The sequence below is a fragment of the Cupressus sempervirens genome, chromosome 1 (assembly GCF_028749045.1).
Source record: "Cupressus sempervirens isolate cs-2001-9-10 chromosome 1, ASM2874904v1, whole genome shotgun sequence".
Taxonomy (NCBI): domain Eukaryota; kingdom Viridiplantae; phylum Streptophyta; class Pinopsida; order Cupressales; family Cupressaceae; genus Cupressus; species Cupressus sempervirens.
Genome location: NC_143118.1, coordinates 507,065,990 through 507,085,143, shown reverse-complemented (window position 1 = coordinate 507,085,143; position 19,154 = coordinate 507,065,990). Strand labels below are relative to the sequence as shown.

The window sequence follows — 19,154 nt, the reverse complement described above, 5'->3', positions numbered from 1 at the left end:
AAAAGCATCTATGTTATATTGTCTACCTCAAAAAGTCCTTACTGTGTAAACCTATGAAAAGAGCCCTTTAATTGGATATGGAAATCCATGGTGGGCCTATCAAAGTTGGGGTTGGTTCAAATATGGGGGACAACAATATTTTATGTGTTGGATATCAGGAATGGCCTTATTAATAATTGGAACAAGAGAAAGATTGTCTTTGGTTTTGTTAAGACATAAGAAAGTCCTTTGATATTGACAAATTACCCAAAGATACATGATGTGACTTACGGGACATTTCCAACTCTGCCATGGGAATAGCGAAGGATGTAGTTGCATGGTATTGGTAGAGGACATGGTTTGTGTGGTGGTTACAAAAGACATGGTTGTGTGTTGGTAGAGGATGTGGTTGTAGTGCCAATGTCAATAAATGTGGTCGGTTGATACTTCATTGGTGAGAAAAGGCAAGGGGCTTTGCAATGGGTTTAGATTTGTGGTGGATATTGGAGGACCATCAAAAACATGTTGATGGGCTGCCCTTTCATCGGTCTATTTGGTTCAGTTTGTTTATCTGAGAACTATTTGAAACAGATTTTTGGATACACACATACACATGTATATATGTAGAGTCCACTTGTATAAAAGGCTAACACATTAAAAATGAGTTGATTCAAGCGCTTTAGCCTCCATATAGATCCTACAGAAACAGCTTTATTCATAGATTGGTAATTATATACCAAAAAGTCTGCAAGATAGTTTGGTCCTACAAGCTATCATATTGTATGTTAAAGTCCCAAGGGTTGAAAAATCTCTAAGATATATTTGTAGATGACGACTAATGAATTTATGTTCTTTCATTTATTGTGACTGGCAGCGCAATTCAGGCAATGCTATACTTAATTAGCAGAAACTAATAACATTGTGCACCTTTCTTTCCCATTTCAATCAGTTGATAAAGATTTTGATCACAAACTCCTGATAAAAATCTTATAAGAGTGTGTCAATTTTCATCTACGAATGAGCAAAATACATGTCTTTGTACATTTCCTTGTTCTTTTTAGGCTCTCCAACCAATAACTATCAAAATAGAAGAAAATTAAAGTAATTTATAGAAGTTACACAACAATATATGGGAAGATTCCAAGCTTTTTAGGCATATTTCTAGGTGATTTATGGAGACATAAGTTGAGATTCCCTGATGTCTAGAGATGGCCCTCAATACCTCTCAGAGATCGCAACATGCATCCAAGAGTGGAGACAGCTTCTTGGTAACTAAGATATTAAGGACGAGTAAAAACCATTTGAAACATCACTTCTGTATATTTCTATTTAGAATGATAGAAAAATATGAATCTATGCTAGTCATTTGAACATGCATGGAATATTTGCAATGCAATGCTATCTAGTTTCATACAGAGAGATGTTAAAAGGGAATCAATTATATAGTTTGGCATATGCTGTTCTCAATAAAAATTATTGATGATTTCCCTCTAGCTTACTAACAAGATTTTATTCAAACCTCTGGTGCACATATTTGTCCATATGTTGTTTTGCTTTAAGATCAGGAGTCGATAAGTAATTCCGACAATGGTGAGCCTAGTGCTCTGTTTGTCTTCTGCTAAATATTAAAATTAATGATTTGATCAATAGATGTGACGAATCTGCCAATGAGATGGCATCAAGACAACTGAATAAAAATACACAGTGCCTGTTAAGTACCATTATGGAGGGTGGTAAATGCAAAATTAAGAAATTCCAACCACATGTAATTTGCCCTGTCACGTGCAAGGATAGAGAAACATAAGAAATCTTTCACAATATATAACATGAAAATTCGTAACTGTAAAAGACAAAACAACAGTCAGATCTATACTTTAGTCCTCATAAACATAAATGCTATACAAGGATGCCTTACAGTGACAATGGTCATTACAGACCAATAAAAGTCAGCCATATAGGAGAGTCAAACCATAGAACTATTGGTATTCAATGCAGGTAAACATAAACAGTCTAAACCTTGTACTTCCACAACAAAAAAATATAACTACACATTAAAATATAACTTACTAAAAATCTATTAAAATGAATTGAATTCTACAACTTTAGAAGCACATTCATTCCAATCTGAAGCCGCGTAGAAGGAAAAAAAGAGAGTATTGAAGTCAAAATCACAAGTTGAGCAACAAATATTAATTGAATACTATTTAGGCAGGTTTGTAGCGGGCTTTGCACATCTAAAGAAATGTACAATGCATTTTGAAGAGTCCACTATTGATTTGGAGCAACTTATTACTGATTTGAAAAAAATAAGAAGGCATTTTTGTATTTTATTTTTTTTTTTAAAAATTGCTTAATTTGTCTTTTACATTTTTTTATTTCCATTTTAGATTCATGGAATAAGCACAAGTCCTAGCTATTAATAGGTATTTTTAATGAATATGCAGTAACTCTCATGTTTGCATTCTGTCATTGTTCATTTACTATCCAAGTTAGACTATAAATGATTTATCTTGTGACTTTGTACATTATTCTTTTGAATTGGTATTCTTGTAATGCACCTGATTAAAGTTATATACTTCTGATCACATGACATGGCTGCTGATTAGGGTAGCAGTTTATGCTTGTGATTTCAGCGATGATCATTTATGCATGATGACTCTGATGATGTGACATGATTTTCTTAATATTAAGCAGCAGCAAAACAAGGGTGCTGACCCTTACAAAGACAGACAAAAAAGGCCTATGAAGAACCGTTCAGACAATACTATCTCTAGGATTCCCGCCACAAGGAAGAGCAGGTGGTGGAACCCTCATTGTGAGACTATCAACAAATAGGACCGAAAGTCACCATATCATTAGCCAAAGGTTGGAGCAAAGGAGCCGTAGTCGAAGAAGGGTCCATGCAGCTAGAGGGGGTTGCACTAGCAGCATGAGAAAATATGCTTGATGTGTGAATGTTTTAGTGATAACAAGTATCGAGCATAGACTCCACCAACCTCACAGGTATGAACGTACCCACATCCCTGATGGTGGTGACAGGAAATAGTCATATTGGTCATTCATGCTGCCCAAATTCATCATTTTGAATTTGGGCAATATTCCTATATTGCCTATGTTTATACCTCCGGTTACCATTAGGTAATGCCCGGATACCCACTTGTATATTGTGGAAGACTAGTGATATGTGTTTGTGCATAGTTGGTCATTTGCAAATTGTTGATCCCCTGAATCCTGATTTTGGTGCGATCCTGAATCTGATTCCGCTAGGATTTTGCCCAGATTCCACTTGGATTTGGCCCATATTCCAAATGCCTCAGTAGAATCCAAAGGAATTCACAAGCATCCAAGGTTGTGGGTGCCCAAAAACGGGCCCCACATGCCATTTATTTATTTATTTTTAAATCTAAAAAGCATCTAAACCCTAATTTCGACTAATAAAGCATGCATTTGGTCATTTGATCATCATTCATTCCTCTCTCAAGTATTTTCCACCATTTTTTGCTTTGTTCAATAGCTGTAGAATTTGTCCTCAAAGACGACTTTGGATATTAAAAATAAAATATGACTCGTAATTTAAATTTAGATTCTGTAATGACATTTTGAGACTTATACAAATGATGAATATGGCATATAAGGTATTTCATTATAATCTTATTAGCAATTATAGATTTATGACTATCACACCTCTAAGTTATTAATATTATTATTATATGTTTTTAGTTTGAACGAATGATGAATGAACATCGAACATGTTATAGGTAAGAATCTACATGCACGCATACACACGTACATGTACACACACACATTTTGAAAATATCCATATATATACCCATGGTCCGGAGCCCACCAAAAAAGTGTTTTTTTTCAAAATTGGGAATCTGAATCCAAACCTTAATCGATAACTTAGAATTAAGTGATTTTTTAAATAATTTAACAGTAACTTATTAATCATCGATAATGAGTATTCAACTACTTGAGAAATGAATGATTTATTTTATTCAAGATTATGGAAGTTTTATTTGACTTAAGTAGGTTTTTATATTATTTTATTTATTTTCAAAAAGCCCTTATAATTTGAATATGAAGTCACTATAGACACTTTGTTTTCATTTTTTCTTGGCCTTTAAAAAGCCCACATGGTTTTGAAATCAATTTTTGCTTTGAGTGGGAAATTGCCTATGAAGAATTTTGTGGGTCTTGACTCAAAAAAAAATTTGGGTAATTGTGATCATTTAAATTGATGTTTGTAGATTGCAAATAGATAGTTCAAGGATTCAAATCATGTTTCCGTTTTGAAGAATTAAATTTAATGTAATTTTGGGGGTTTTCCATAATTATGATTTGAAAAGGGGTTATTTTGCCCATTTCATTGTGTGCTCAGAATGTTGTTTATGTTGCATTTATGTAATGTTTATTTATTTATTATAAGCAACAAAACAAAGGTGTAAAAATAAAACATATTTACAACAAGGTCAAGAGAAGACCATTGACAAAAAACTAGCAGCACAGATAACCCAAATCAAGCATGGGTACACAACTCACCCACAACAATGGAAGGAGGATGAGAGACTGCAAAGTAATTCTTCCTTCACCAGAAAACAACCATCTAGGCAATACTTTCAGCAGGATCCCCAATACAAGATGATGGTGCCCTTGGAGAGAGAGAGAGAGAGAGAGAGTGAACACCTCACCAAGACCAGAGAGCTGACAATGTCAAACCTCAACAGCCACAAGCAGAAGCATATCATATGTATTGCTGAATGCTGATAATATTATATCGCAATACTATTAATGGCTACTATATATAGTCAGTATATATATTATATTATTAATATCAAGGGATCGTGTGTGATGTAAAATGCTGATAATATCAGAGTACTATTAATGGCTAATATATACTTTAGTCAGTATATATATTAGAGTATTAATATCAAGGGACCATATGTATTGCTGAATGCTGATAATATTATATTAGAATACTATATATATATATATATATTCAGCAAAAATATTATGATATTAATTGCAGATATAATAGTAAGATTATAAATGAGCAAAAATATATATTAAGATTATATATGCATGTGTGTGTGTAAAATCAGAACAATATACAAGTTTTGGTAATACATGCAACATTAATGTATATATGTCCACATTCAGATCTATTATTACTTAGTACCTAAAGAAGAAAGGGGCTATAATGTTTCCAAGAAGGGGCTTGTCTAAATCCAATCGATAGTACTATTCCCAATATGGGTTAGGGGCCAGTGTCTTGGAAGCCTTGAGGGTATGTCTCACAGTCTCAAGATAGGATACAGCTTGGACCTGTAACCTTTGAGGGAGCCAATTGTAATTGGTCTCTTGGCACCCTGGTTACATGAATAATCCTTCTTTCATCAAATTGAAGTAGTAATAAGTCAGTATAAATGTTAAGAATATATGTAATATGCCCCCCCTCCAACCTTTTTCTGAACAATTTTTTTCTTGTCTTGACCCACATCAATTTTGTCAAACAGTTAGCTTCCAATTTAATTATTCAGAGTTTCCCAGCTTGCTGCTTGTTGTGGTGGTTGCTTAATTTGTTTGTGAATTTTTAAGTTATGCAAATACGAAATGTAGTCATAAAAAATCTACAAAAAATCTAGATTAAGATTGAAACAAGAAACCACGAGCATGTTTCATCATGCTGCTGATAAAACATAATGAACTCAGATTTATTTCAGAACTGATAAAGTTTACAACTCAGTGAAAATATTGTTGCAGACCTGGCTTATGTAAGAAATGTGAGCTTCTTCAAGTTCCAGGCATGAGCTATGGGTCCCAATTAAGAGAAAATATATCATTGTTTCCACATTTCGATCTGCATATCCAGATATTTATTCATTTGCTGCTGTCCGTAGCTTCTTTCTAGACCCACATCCAACACCAGATGGCGACAATGCTTGTATGCTCACTATACAAATTCACTTAGCTGTTCTTTAACTAGTACAGTACCCTGAAACGTAGATTTTCATGTTTTTTGAGAAACTGTGAGTTCATATGACAGCACTGGGTAAGTCCCAGCTTAGTTGTCTCCCAATCTTAGTGCCAGTCAGAAAGTAATACTCAGCCAGCATAAAAACACCACCTCCTTGTAAATACAGCTCCAATGAAGACTGATTGAAAGCTCAAAACTTCTATTTGCTGATGCCTCACGACTCCTTGTATTCTGAAAATTGAACGCTATGCAACTGAAATCAATTAGTACAAACTCAGATTTTACCTTGTAGGTCTGAACTGGATCTCAAGGCCATGTGTTTCAATGGCATCAAGATTGATAGCATAGAGGGTTTGCATCCTCCAAGCCCAAGAGAAATATTCTCCACAGCTTCCAAAATTCATTCAATCTCCAAGCATAATCAAACGTGCTGAGAGAGGGAATTTCCATCTGTTTTATAGCATTTCCTAATAGCTTATTCCTTCAGATTAACAATGTGGGGTAAACAAAATCACTTTTTACCCCTATTTTCTCCTGGCTGCTTTTCCAGCCCCTATTTTATCGCAGTTGTGTTTTCTTTAATATTTTCATGCCATGTACATAACTTTCCTTCACTTATGTCCCCAATAACTTTTATTTATGCTTCCAATCTATTATAGAATAAAGGGGACAATTTACTGAAATATTTCCCACAAACTATCGACTATGCATTAATAAAGTTTAATGACTAATAAACCATCACACTCAAGTTGCACTCTCTTGTCCTGTAGGTTGTAGGACATAATAACCCAGACAAAATAACCTAACCATAATAACCCAAGGACATCAAAAGAACATCATCAAAACCAAAACTAAAATACCTAAGGCCCCGTTTGGTTGCAGGAATTTAGGTGGAATAAGAAATTCCCAATTCATGCATTCACCAATATCGCGTTTGTTTGCGATCCACCAATTCAGAATTAGAATTCAACTCTCCTCATTTGACCTCAAATTGGGAAGAGCGGGATTCCTAAAAAAACATGGAATAAGCATAAGCTATGCTTATTCCATATTTTTATAAACTCAATTACATGTCCTATCGGGTTCGTGAAAAGGAAAGGTGAGTTCTTTTGCCACTCAATGCTTTTGGTTTGCCGCTCGATGTTGTGGAGTTTTCCGATGTTGTGGAGTTTGCCGCTCGATGGTTTTGTGGAGCTTTTGACATTGCCGTCGTAGATTTGCACAGGGTTTTTGACATCGTCGTCCATGCTTTTGTTGCCAACCAGAGTCGACGTGGTTTTTGCTAAGGAATACAAGCAAAGGTAAAATGTTTTCTTGAAACGGATGATGGGTTTTTGCAAAGTTCATTTTTTTTTTTTTTTTTAATTAACGACAACTGATGAGGATTTTTATTTCCTTAGCAGGATTTGTTGATTTCTGGGAGATCTTTGCACAAAGTATTCATCTGCAGCATACTCTCTAAGCTCCAGGTAGCATGATATAGCTAAGCTAGGGTTTGTATTGGGAGAAAGCACTAGGGTATGTATTAGTTTCTCAAAACGTTTATCTACAAATTTACATGGAGTTTTTCGTGTATCTTTGAGTAGCTATTTTATGCTTCTTGATGTACTTGTCACCTTATATCCCATTGAATAATTGATGGCTGTGTTCAAAGTGTTTGATGTAGTCAACTGCGCTTTGACAATATTGATATAGCAAGTTACTTCCATGATCTTAAAAATATAAATGGTTGGCAACTAATATATTGCATCTTACTAGGATCGTCTGCTTGATGTCACTTACTCAAGACTTGGATAGTTTTTTGGGTGTGCTTGAGTGTTTGGTTCATGGTTTTGTCAATGGTGCCTTGCTTGACTTATATCTACCATTGTGAACAACTTATCTTATTGATAAGTAGGAGATAATTTCCACAGCAAGTCAAATTGTGATGTGAATATCAGGATTTAACTGTGTGATTTTCACATCCTGGGTCATTGAGTTTGACTCAAAATCACACAGTTAAATCCTGATATTCACATCACAACTTATCTTATTGTCTATCAGTATCCTTCACTCTATGCTTTATGAAGTTGCTAGCTGAAAATTATGAACTCTTGTAAATAAAATGATTCCTTGATGGCTTCAGTCTACATCTTTATGTTCTTCAAAAATGCCACTGGCCTATCAAGAAGAATATACACATCTAATTTCTTAAAGTGCTTATTGCTATGCACAATTCTACTTGCTAACTACTTGGAAGTGTTCAAGGTCTGCCACACGTTGATTGCACATGTGTTTTAATGCTAGAGAACTTTTATGCAAAGGATAGGGATATCACAGTTATTGATGTTTTGTTTTGTTTGTTAGTTGCCTGAAAGTGACAGGGCTATTTCTGAGTCCAAATTGCATTAGTAGCTTCTCAAAAGGCCATTTTGGTCTTGAAATGTTTACCTCCATGTGTTCTTTAACCACGCTTTAGATCAGTAGTGAAGAATTTTTTGCATCTGAAGTTGATATTAGGCTGTAAATGTGAGGGAGTTGATATCAATTTTTTATTGTAATCTTGTTCAATGCCAGAAAATTAATGCAGGGATGCAAAGTCCACCATTCTTAGTAACAGAGGTTTTGTTTAAATAATTACAAGAGAGATTATAGCATGGCACTAAGAAGAGGAACCCTATTTTGTACCCCATTTGCATTTAAGTATTCTTAGAAATGTGTTCACAAGATTTTAACGATCATCAACTTTGTGTAATTAGAATTGGGAGATGGACTATTTTTCATGATTTGAATGGAAAGATGCTTCCTAATTGTGATGGCATTAGAACTGAGCTTCTAAACTACCTTCTTCATGCTTTGCTAATGATGATGGTTGATGCTGAAAGTTGCCTAGATTTATAAAAGTGATATACATTATTCAATATGAATATCTTGGTGATGACAATGATTATGTGCATAGGTTAGACAGAACAACTCATATGGGCCAACAAATTGAATGGAAGTGAAAGGTTAGAAATCTAGAAAGTGGATTAGGTATGAGATGCAATTGTCGTTAGTTGTTTTATGGTGTTGTTTGAGTTCTATGTCACTATATTGTTGCACATTCACTGTTGACCTTAGTTTCATTAATATAACAGGAAGTTGGGTGTATACAAAGCTGCCTTCTAAATAAAATAATAACTTATATAACCTATTAAAATGTATATGGAAAGCTTATAATTTAAAGGTTAATATTCATGTTAGCAAACTGATTTTGTTTCAGATTTTGCTTTCCTCATCTTTGGTACTGATTTTATCTAGGTCATTGATGGATTTTGCTAATGATCCAAGGATTCATGGTCTCATTGGTAGGAGGACTAGAACCATGCTTGCTCTTGTAGTTGCTCCTGATGCCCTTGCAATATCCATTGCAACATCTGCACAAGAAGCAAGAAGAGAGAGGTGTAAGCGCAAAAGAGATGAAATCCCATTTTATAAGAATATTATTCAATCAAATGAGACTGATTGCCATGACCAACTTTGTATGACTAGAACGACCTTCTTTCGTCTATCCACTATTCTTAGGCAAAAAGGAATCATTGGAGATTCTTGCAACATCACTTTAGAAGAACAACTAGTGATGTTCCCCCATGACAATTTGAGGAATCATAAGATAGCTCATAATTTTGGTCACTCAGGAGAGACAATTAGTAGATACTTCCACAAGGTCTTGAGGGCTATCTTAGCGCTCCATGCTAACTATATGTTGCCCGTTGAGCCAAAAACTCCTCAAATTCTTGGGAAGGATCGTTTTGATCCCTACTTCAAGGTACATCTCCTATTGCCATATATTTGTTATGTTGATTATTACTCATTAAAATATTTTTTTTAATGCAAATTCAAGATTTGCAGGATTGTATTGGAGCAATAGATGGGACCCATATACCGATTACTATTGATGTTGACAACCAAGCTAAATATCGTGATAGAAAAGGCAACCTATCACAGAATGTTATGGGTGTGTGTTCCTTTGATTATAAGTTTCAATACATTCTTGCTGGTTGGGAAGGGTCTGCAACAGATAGTCGTGTTCTTGCTTTTTCTTTGTCAAGATCAGATCCACTAGTAGTTCCCCCTGGTATGTGCAATCAACTTGTTAATATTTAGTTCCTTCGATTTTATGAGAGACGTGTCAAAGTTATATCAATATACTTTTGGTACATTTGTGTGGGTAAATTTTATTTGGTTGATGCGGGATATCCAAATGTACTTGGATTTCTCGCCCCTTATCGGTGTACATGCTACCATCTAAAGGAGTTTTGCAAAGAAAATCCGTTTAACTCTCCACGAGAGCTATTTAATCACCAACACTCCTCACCTCGGAATACAATAGAGCGTACATTTGGCATTCTGAAGCAACATTTTCCTATCTTGAGGCATGCAACATTGTATCAAATCATGACACAGACTACGATTGTCTTAGCATGTTGCATCTTGCACAACTTCATTACGATAGAGGACAACATTCCTACAGAAGTTGAAACTGAAGAGGATGAGCGCGATGGGATAAATGTACCCATACTTGAGACATATGGGATGACTCAGCGAGATAGAGATGATTGGGGGAAATTTCGAGATGAAATAGCTCAGAGGATGTGGGAAGACTATAGAGCGCGGGCTTAGTTGTAGTTGGAACATTACATTTTGTTGTAGAATATATATTGGCAAATATTTTTGATATATATATTGACACGTGTTATTTCAAATGAATGAATTATATATGCCATTTTCATCATCATTATAATGTGGCTGTAAGTATATTGACTAGTGTGAGTTTGTATGATATTTGTTTCTTTGATTTGTCATTCAATGCATATGCTATTGTCTTGTGACTAGTGTCTTCAATGGAGGAAGAGTTGGTGTCAAGAATTTTGAGAGATTATAATGTATGGTGCTATACAGTCTCTAGTCACATGACTGATAATGTTCAGCAGACTTTGGCCACATAAGCTGTTTCGCTTTGTATTATTTCTCATTTTTGTGTTGTATTCTATTTTTTTCCACATCTTATTTGTGTTTTGGGATATGAAGACGCGTCTCTAGAATATAATGCATGTATATTTGAGCTAAACCTCCTCTTAGATTTGCAACTATTCTAATTTTCTATCTTATAGATCTTCAACTATTCTAATATTGTAGTACTCAAACTCTCTAAATCACTAAAATCTAATTCAAAACATTGATTGAGAAACATCTTTTACTTATTGGTTGATGAGCTTAAGGGGCTTTCTAATGAATGGTTCGTTAGGCACAATGCTTGGTGAAGGTTTTCCAAATGGATTGCAAGCATAGTGGGTGTAACCATGGAGGAAATTGATATGTAGTTAAGCGTGCGTAGTACTGGGATGGGTGACCTCCCGGGAAGTCCGGTGCTTCGCCTAGATCTAATGAGTGCTGAGTGTTCCATTTATTCTCATGAAAGATAGATTCATGTGTGAATCACCAAAAACTAAACAGTTAAATCCTGATATATCATAAATATTAATCTCATTAATAACTTTGAATATTTGACTGATGTACAAATGTCATGGCAGTTGCATCATTGTTGAGTTATGGGAAATACTGTGGGACATTTTATGGTGGGTGCCCTGGAGAAGCTCCATGTGATGGGCTTGACAGCTGTTGTATGACTCACGAGCATTGCATTGGAGATTCAAGCTATCTCAGGAGCATTGTAATGCAACGAATTGAAACAAAACAGAAAGAAAAATGTTGATAGTAACTGTTTATCCCACATTAAAGGGGGAAGTATTAAAGGGGGGAGTCAAATCAAACTAATAGGAACAGTTAATTATCAAGCAGGTTTGCAAATTATTTTAAAAATAAATAAATAATGCAAATAATACCAAAACTGCTAGTCTCAGGTATACACAAAACTGCTAGTCTCAGGAGCATTGTAATGCAATGAATTGAAACAACATAGTACTTACTTTTCCCAATTGTTCTTCAAATGCAATTTTCCATTGCAAAGGTGCATAATTCAAATAGAGAGGTGCATAATGTTTAGCCAAAGCATAGAAAGATCAATTAAATATTCTCTTTCCCTTCTATTTTTGCTAAAATCTCCTCTAAATTATTGTAAGAAGATCCTCCTTTCTTGACTGCAATTTGAGAATGCTTGTAAATGTGCTCTGTTTATCCACTGGCTGGGAGGAATCGAAAAATATGTTACATGTCTTTTTTAAGCTAATCCCAAGAGGAGATCCCTTAGCCTGGATACACAAGACCAGTGCTAAACTTCATGACCGTATGGTTTTGCTTTCCCTGTTAAATGTGGAATTACTGACAACTGCATGCCATATAAAACGCTAACATAGTTTAATTTTTGCCTTAAATTAGAAAGGAAACTTGTATCACTAGTTTTGCCCAAATTACTAAGGAAACTTGTATCCCTTGAAAGGCAAGATTTTTGGCACCTATGAAAATGTTCTAAAGGATTGTAATTGTATATATTCAGTCTATAATATTTTCATTTTATATAATGTTAGATTCTTGTCTCCAAAATTTGGGAATTATTTTGCCATCCTAAAACAATGGCCTCATGTCTCTCTGTCATACAAAGTTAGAAACTAGTCAAAATTTCTCTTTACATTGCCCTTTATAGTGAATGTCCAGAACCATGCCCTCTTCCCGAGCTCTTGTTTTGGTAAGGCTGGTTGTAAGCTACCAGTGGTTACTTGACAATTTGGACACTTTTTTGATGAGTTTAGTGAAACAATGTTTTAATGCTTCTAGAAATAATCATGTCTTTTTGGTAAGCTGTAATTGTAACATTCCAGGGGATGCCAAAATTTATGACTTTCTACTGTATTTTTTTCACTTTGCATACATGTTGATAAGTTTAATGTGAAGAGTTGTGGATATATTACATGTAAATTGACTCTTGTTGAGGAATGGGCACATTTGTATACAGACTATCGACATACCTCATTATAATTGCAATGCCAAGTGATGTTATTTTCATTATTTTTCAAATCACTAACGTGTCTGTAAGATTACACATCAACTCAAACAAATTTCACAGCTTCTCCACAATTTCTGATCACATCACTTGAAAAGCTGGTCCTTGCATCATTACAAATGATCTGTTTTAATAGGTTTTCTAACAACCAAAACTTGCCTGCTAGTGAATGTTTCCTACAGTGTCAAACATGTAGTGCGGATAATCTTGAAATGGTTACTTGTATTTATTCATCATCTTCCTATTGGCAAGGATGGGCCAAACAACTTAGTACACCCATATACAGCTGCTTTAGTGAGAGACTTGAGCTGGTTAACAACCCGTGTATCGTACTTGTTGCACAATAATAGTGTTATAGTTTCCAAACTAACTTCCTTAGCAATTTTTTCAGAACTGTTGATTTTGCACACTAATATTTCCATTTAATAGAAGCCTTTTTATATTCACGAACTTTCCTCCTCATTTCTTCCCCTTCTTCCCCTTTCATCAACCTTCTCACCTTCTTTTCCACATCTCCCCTTGTCACATCAGCACTCAGTGAAATCCCAATCTTCCAAACCTGGCAGACAAAAGTCCTATTAATAAATTGCTCTGCATAGAAGGGCCATGAAAGCATGGGCACTCCTGCACAGATGCTTTCTAATGTGGAGTTCCATCCATTGTGTGTTAAAAACCCTCCCACAGAAGGATGAGACAGCACTTGTATTTGAGGCACCCAACTTACAAAGAAACCTCTTTCCTTCACTTTGTCGAGAAAATCCTCAGGCAGAACAGCAGAAGATCCATGAATGAGGTCTAGACGAATAACCCAGAAGAAGGGCTGATTGCTCGCCTCTAAACCCCATGCAAACTCCAAAAGCTCCTTTTGAGAGATGACTGCATAGTTCTCAATTTATTTTTTAAGCTGACTCTCTAGAACTATGGAGTCTCAAGATGACTCAATTATAAAGTATAAACCAACGTAAGCCTCTCTGCCTTCCAGCTTTAGCCATTATTGCATTAGTGAAACGCTGATCAATCAGCTAGAAGAAATAAAATCTATCATGCATGATTTGCAGCAATATGATGAGGAAAGGATATAAGATAACAGCAATATAGAATTATGCACTGCTCAAAGTTAAAATAAGGCAAACCTTACCACAACTGAATTATTTTCGAGCTGTTTAGGCTTCATTGGAGTATAAATAGGTGGCAATCTGGAACTATAGGCCTTTTTCCAGTTTGATGTCCTTATTTTCAGTTAGCTGTTAAAAACCTCAATGTAATGGCAATCAGCTACAATTAGTTGGCAAGCATAGTTGCTGTTTTATGAAATATTGTAAATTTATCTTTTATAAATAAGTACTTAAATTTGTGACGAATAAATCCAAGGAGTTATACAGCAGTTGTAGAGAGAACACAAAACACAATCTCTAAATCATTTCGTGTTAAAGTTCAAATAGTGTACTTTATGATATTTAGTTTTCATATTTGATGCAATCTATGTTGAATTTTTTGGATGCACAATGTGGCTGTATGTATATTGATTGGTGCAGGTTTGAATTATGTTTATTTATTTGACCATCTTTATTTTTCCATACACATTATTAAGGTCTAATATTATATGGTCGAGTATTTTTTACCCATTTTTGTTATGTTCCTTAGCATGGCTGAAGAAACACAAGTCAGCAATGCACCTTCAATGAATAGGGTGCTATGGACTAGGGATATGGAGCACAAATTCCTTGAGTTGCTTCAAGAGAAAGTACAGCTAGGTCGAAAAGGTGAAGGTGGTTTCAAAAAGGAAGCTTGGACTACCATTGAAAGGTGGTTCAATGATGAGCTGAAGCAAAATCTGACCAGAGATAATTTGAAGAATAAATTGAAAACATGGAAAGCGGGATTTAGAGTAATGAAAGATTTAAGAAATACAAGTGGCTTTGCTTGGAATGAAGGTACATAGTGCATGGATGCTGAAGACAGTGTTTGGAATGAGTTGTTGAAGGTAAAATGGTATTTAATATTCATTTTGTTTAAGTATAACTTTATATTTGTAAATTTAGTATTGAAAGACAACTAACCATTTCAATTGTTTCCCAATTTGCAGAGGAAAGAATTCAAAAACACAAAAGTGTATAAAAGGCAGCCATTCCAATACTATAATGAGTTAGCCTTCATTGTGGGAAATGACATGGCAAAAGCAACTGCAGCTACCACGGCTCAGGAGACGAAGGAAGGGAACATTATGGATGAGGCCATTGATCTTGATGATGTTGGGGATTTCAGTATACCAGTTGATGTTGATAGTCATTTGGATGAAGACTTTGCTCAATCCAACCAATCAAGTGCAAGTGGTAGTCAAAGAATATCACCATCTTCATCAATGAAGGGAAAGAGAAAGAAGGCGAGCATCGCTGGTTCGATGGATACCGTTTGTGAAGCCATGAATAGGATCCACGAGGGCATGTTAAAGCCTTACGTTGTCAAAGTGGATGAAGAGGATTCTGAATCTGTTGGAGAGAAAATATATGATGCCCTCAAAGGCATTCTTGGGATTAGTGAAGATTCAATGATTAAGGCCTATGATGATTTTTTAATTGAAACCAAAAGAGCAAAAGGCTTCTTGAGAATGATTGAGGGGGAGAGAGTCAAATACATACAACTTAAGTATGGAGGACTCTACAGTTTTTGTTAAAACTATTTCGAATTATAGTGACCTTTATTTTTGACTACTTCATAGCATGCGTTATGCATGCATTATGATTTCTATCAGCTGCAAACATATTTTCATTTCTTGAACTTTATATTTGACTACTTCATAGCATGCCTTATGATTTTTATCAGCTGAAAACATATTTTCATTTCTTAGTGTGATTGTATACTTTTATCCTTGACTCGATTTCTAGTTGATATTGAAGATGTTTATATGAATGATAATGTTTATGCACATGCTTGTCTCTGCGGTCAGCCTGAGTTAGACCACATGTAATTGTCTTCTACGATAAGTATATGATTACAAGCAGCCATTCGTTTGCAAATGTATAGTTTAATTAGTCCTAAAATATATTAGCTCTAATTGTTGGCTTGGTCCAGTATTGTACACTCATTGATGGTAGACATGGTATCCTTTAAACTCATTGTTGCCTCTAGTAATAGGCATAGCTCTCATGGCATACGAAAACCATGTGACAGTACCCACATGTGAAATCCTCCCTAACCAATTTGAGCACAATTCATCATCCTTAGATGTGAGTGTAATGTTTGTAGCAGATCTTCTTTTGTTGGGCTCTGAAACACGCTACAAAAATCTCTTCTTCACTGTGCCTTGCATGACAAGAATTTTGAAGGTTGGTTTTCTTTTCCATTTTAGGATTTTTAGTTTGAACTGCTGTAATCTAGGACATCTTATAAAATTTATGGAACATTTTATAACAAAGTTTATAGTGACAAATTAACAAATTATTTTACTAGTTCAATTAATTTTTTTCGAAATGTTGGATGCTTTTGGAATCTAATATGTTTACTGGACTGTGAAGTACTATGCACATAATTGTATTAGTGTCCGCTTATATCAATAATGTCTACATCGGGGTAACATGACTCGCGGCGAGTCACGTGAGTCAGGTGAGTCAACGAGCCGCGCTGACCTCGCTGAGTCACAATGACTTGTGACTCATGAGCAGCGAGTCACGAGGAGTGACTCGCGAGTCACCGAGTGACTTGCATGAACCGGCCTGCTTGACTCGGCCGCGATAGGCATGAAACTGGGCCTTGAAAATATAATTTTTTACATTTTTTTTATGTTTTTTTTTAACATATCTCACTCATATAACCCTAAAAGGGCTCCCATAATAGTCTATAGTGAAAAGAAGAAAGAGAGAGAGAGGTAGAAGAGAAATAGAGGTTTCTTGTTTTGCAACCAGCTGAAAGGAGGAGGAGAAAAGCTTGCATTTGTGACATTGAGCTTGCATTTAGATCATCAAGGAGTTTATAGGAGCTCTTCTCAACACTTCCCAAAGCATTTGAAAGAGGTAAGACTTGATTGTTTAGATTTTGATGATTTTTTTGTCTATGCTTATGGGTTTTTTGAATAATTTTTTTTGTTTGTTTATGAGTTTTTTTTTTACTTTAGATCTTCATAAAATGCAATGCTGAAATGGTAATATTTGGTCTAAAATGTCTTATTGCAGCAACCTTTACATTGTTCCTTAATTAAGTCATAATGGCTTCTGGAGGTAAAAAACCCAAGCTCTCTGAAGGCAACAAAAAAGATGAGTGTTGGAAGTTCACCATAGAATTTCCGGGTAGAAAGAGAACTCAAACAAAATGCCTATTTTGCAAAACCATTAATAGTGGGGGGATAAATAGATTAAAATACCATATTGCTGGCTTACATGGTCATGATATTGAGCCTTGTGGAGCTACATCTGTTGAGGCTCAACGTTTTTGTTATGTAGCCTTGGAAAAATATGAACACGAAAAAGAATTTTAAAAAAAAAAATTAAAAGAGTTAGCTTTGACTGGTTCTAGTTCCCTTCCACGCTCATCTGCAAATGTTTCTGAGTCAGTAGGCTGTGTTGGAGAAGGTTCTTCCCGTCCCCCCATCGTCCTAGTGCTTCTGTTGCTCGTGCTTCTTCTACATCTATTCCTTGCACTTATAGTGATGCTACTACTGCTGCCCCTTCTAGTAGTGCTGCTCTTCTTCGTCCTAGAGTCAGAAAATCTAGTAAGTTGGACAACTTTTTTGTACCGCGTACCACTCTTGGTGCACAACCCTCACTTGAGAGCATGGCTTGGAATAGGGAGATACATGAAGCTGGAGTAAGAGCAATTTGCAAATTTTGGTTTTTCTGCGACATTCCATTTATAGCAGCCAAGTACTTCAAATTTTCAACTTCATTTATATTTGATTGTTTTACGTTTTAAGTTTTAAAATTTATATTCAATTTTATACTTTTAACTTGATGTTGAAAATTTGAAATATGCTAATTAAAATGTTTTTATAAATGTAATAGGACTCCTTATTGGCAAGGGATGATTGATGCAGTTTCCATCTGTGGTGCAGGGTTCAAAGCCCTCACTAAAGATGAGTTGAGTGGCCCCCTCTTGCTAGATATGGTTGAGGAGATGAAACTTGAGTTGGAGGACCACAAAAAAATTTGAAGCCAAAAGGGGTGTACCATCATGATAGATGGATGGACAGATAGGAGGTCCAAAACCCTCCTAAATTTTCTTGTTTCTAGCGGAGGTAATTCATCATGCTCTACTTCTTGAAGTCTAAAATTTAATGTATACTATTATTGAATAACAAAAATTTTGTTTTATTGAGTATTGATTCTTAATTCTTGAATGATAATTATTTTGTTTAATTTTCACTTTCAGGATCCACCATGTTTTTGAGGTCCATAGATGCTTCCTCATGTGTGAAAAATGCAAAATTCTTATGTGAGACTATTGAGGAGGTCATAAGGGAGGTGGGGGAAGACAATGTTGTCCAAGTGGTGACAGATAATGCAGCTAATTATGTTGTTGCAGGTAAAATTTGAACTTCTAACTTTCTAAGTTCTACTTCTAAAAAATTTGTTTTAGTTTTTCATTAAATTTTGAAAATTAAAAATTTTTTAATACATCAAAAATTTTCATTGTTTACTAACTAATTTAAAATTGCTGCAGGAAAACTATTGATGGAGAGACACCCAAAAATCTTTTGGACTCCATGTGCGGCCCATTGCATCGACCTCATGTTAGAGGATATTGGCAAGCTTGTATGGGTGAAATCATGTGTTACCAAGGCCAAAAATCTTTGTAAGTTCATCTATAATCATGCCTTGGTCCTCAGCACTATGAGGAAATACACGAAGGGAAAGGAGTTGGCTCGTCCTGGTATCACAAGATTTGCCTCTAACTTTATCACACTAAAATCCTTGATGAGTTCAAGGTTAGAGTTGAGGTGCATGTTTGTTGGTCCAGAATGGAGTTCCTCCTCCTTTGCGAGCAGCCCTGCAGGGATAGATGCAACAAAATGCATTTATGATAATGATGATTTTTGGGAGCCATGTTCGAAGATTGTGAAGGTAATTTAAAATTTAAATTTTAAATTTTAAAAGCTTAAGTCTTAAAATTTTATAAATTAATTTGTCTCATACATATTTTTGTTTTATTTTCATTGTGCAACTTTGCAAAGTTTCATCATTCACTAAATTGTTTTTCTGTTTAATTGTTTTGTAGATCATCGAGCCC

At 35.2% G+C, this 19,154-nt stretch overlaps 3 protein-coding genes across 5 annotated transcripts in view; 1 reads left to right on the top strand and 2 right to left on the bottom strand.

Annotated features, from left to right (window-relative positions):
- Positions 1 to 1,400: 1,400 nt before the first annotated feature.
- LOC149578454 (mannose-P-dolichol utilization defect 1 protein homolog 2-like) overlaps positions 1,401 to 19,154 on the bottom strand; it is a 110,128-nt gene continuing 92,374 nt past the window's right edge. For all 3 annotated transcript variants that reach the window (XR_016364464.1, XR_016364463.1, XM_089829216.1), the window contains one exon: positions 1,401 to 1,754. The gene's annotated coding sequence lies outside the window, so the exon portion shown is untranslated. The remainder of the gene's footprint in view (positions 1,755 to 19,154) is intronic.
- On the bottom strand, positions 12,207 to 14,109 carry LOC149578457 (7-deoxyloganetin glucosyltransferase-like). Its single transcript, XM_089800505.1, has 4 exons — positions 14,074 to 14,109; positions 13,897 to 13,957; positions 13,435 to 13,811; positions 12,207 to 12,263 (listed from the first exon to the last, which is right to left on the bottom strand). The coding sequence occupies exons 1-4, from the start codon at positions 14,107 to 14,109 to the stop codon at positions 12,207 to 12,209; spliced, it is 531 nt and encodes a 176-aa protein (XP_089656631.1).
- On the top strand, positions 17,024 to 18,997 carry LOC149578456 (uncharacterized). The gene is made up of 3 exons (XM_089800493.1): positions 17,024 to 18,162; positions 18,297 to 18,449; positions 18,588 to 18,997. Exons 1-3 carry the CDS (start codon positions 18,099 to 18,101, stop codon positions 18,995 to 18,997), a joined length of 627 nt encoding a protein of 208 aa, XP_089656619.1. The 5' UTR covers positions 17,024 to 18,098.

Excerpts from the sequence above, each read along its gene's own strand:
- LOC149578456 (XM_089800493.1), top strand. The coding sequence starts at position 18,099 with ATGATAGATGGATGGACAGATAGGAGGTCCAAAACCCTCCTAAATTTT. Across the intron at positions 18,163-18,296 it reads TTTTCTTGTTTCTAGCGGAG|GATCCACCATGTTTTTGAGG; the intron begins GTAATTCATCAT and ends TTTCACTTTCAG. Across the intron at positions 18,450-18,587 it reads AGCTAATTATGTTGTTGCAG|GAAAACTATTGATGGAGAGA; the intron begins GTAAAATTTGAA and ends AAATTGCTGCAG.
- LOC149578457 (XM_089800505.1), bottom strand. The coding sequence starts at position 14,109 with ATGAAGCCTAAACAGCTCGAAAATAATTCAGTTGTG. Across the intron at positions 13,812-13,896 it reads TGGAAGGCAGAGAGGCTTAC|TCATCTCTCAAAAGGAGCTT; the intron begins GTTGGTTTATAC and ends AGAACTATGCAG. Across the intron at positions 12,264-13,434 it reads GGGGAGATGTGGAAAAGAAG|TTGTCAGTAATTCCACATTT; the intron begins GTGAGAAGGTTG and ends TATGGCATGCAG.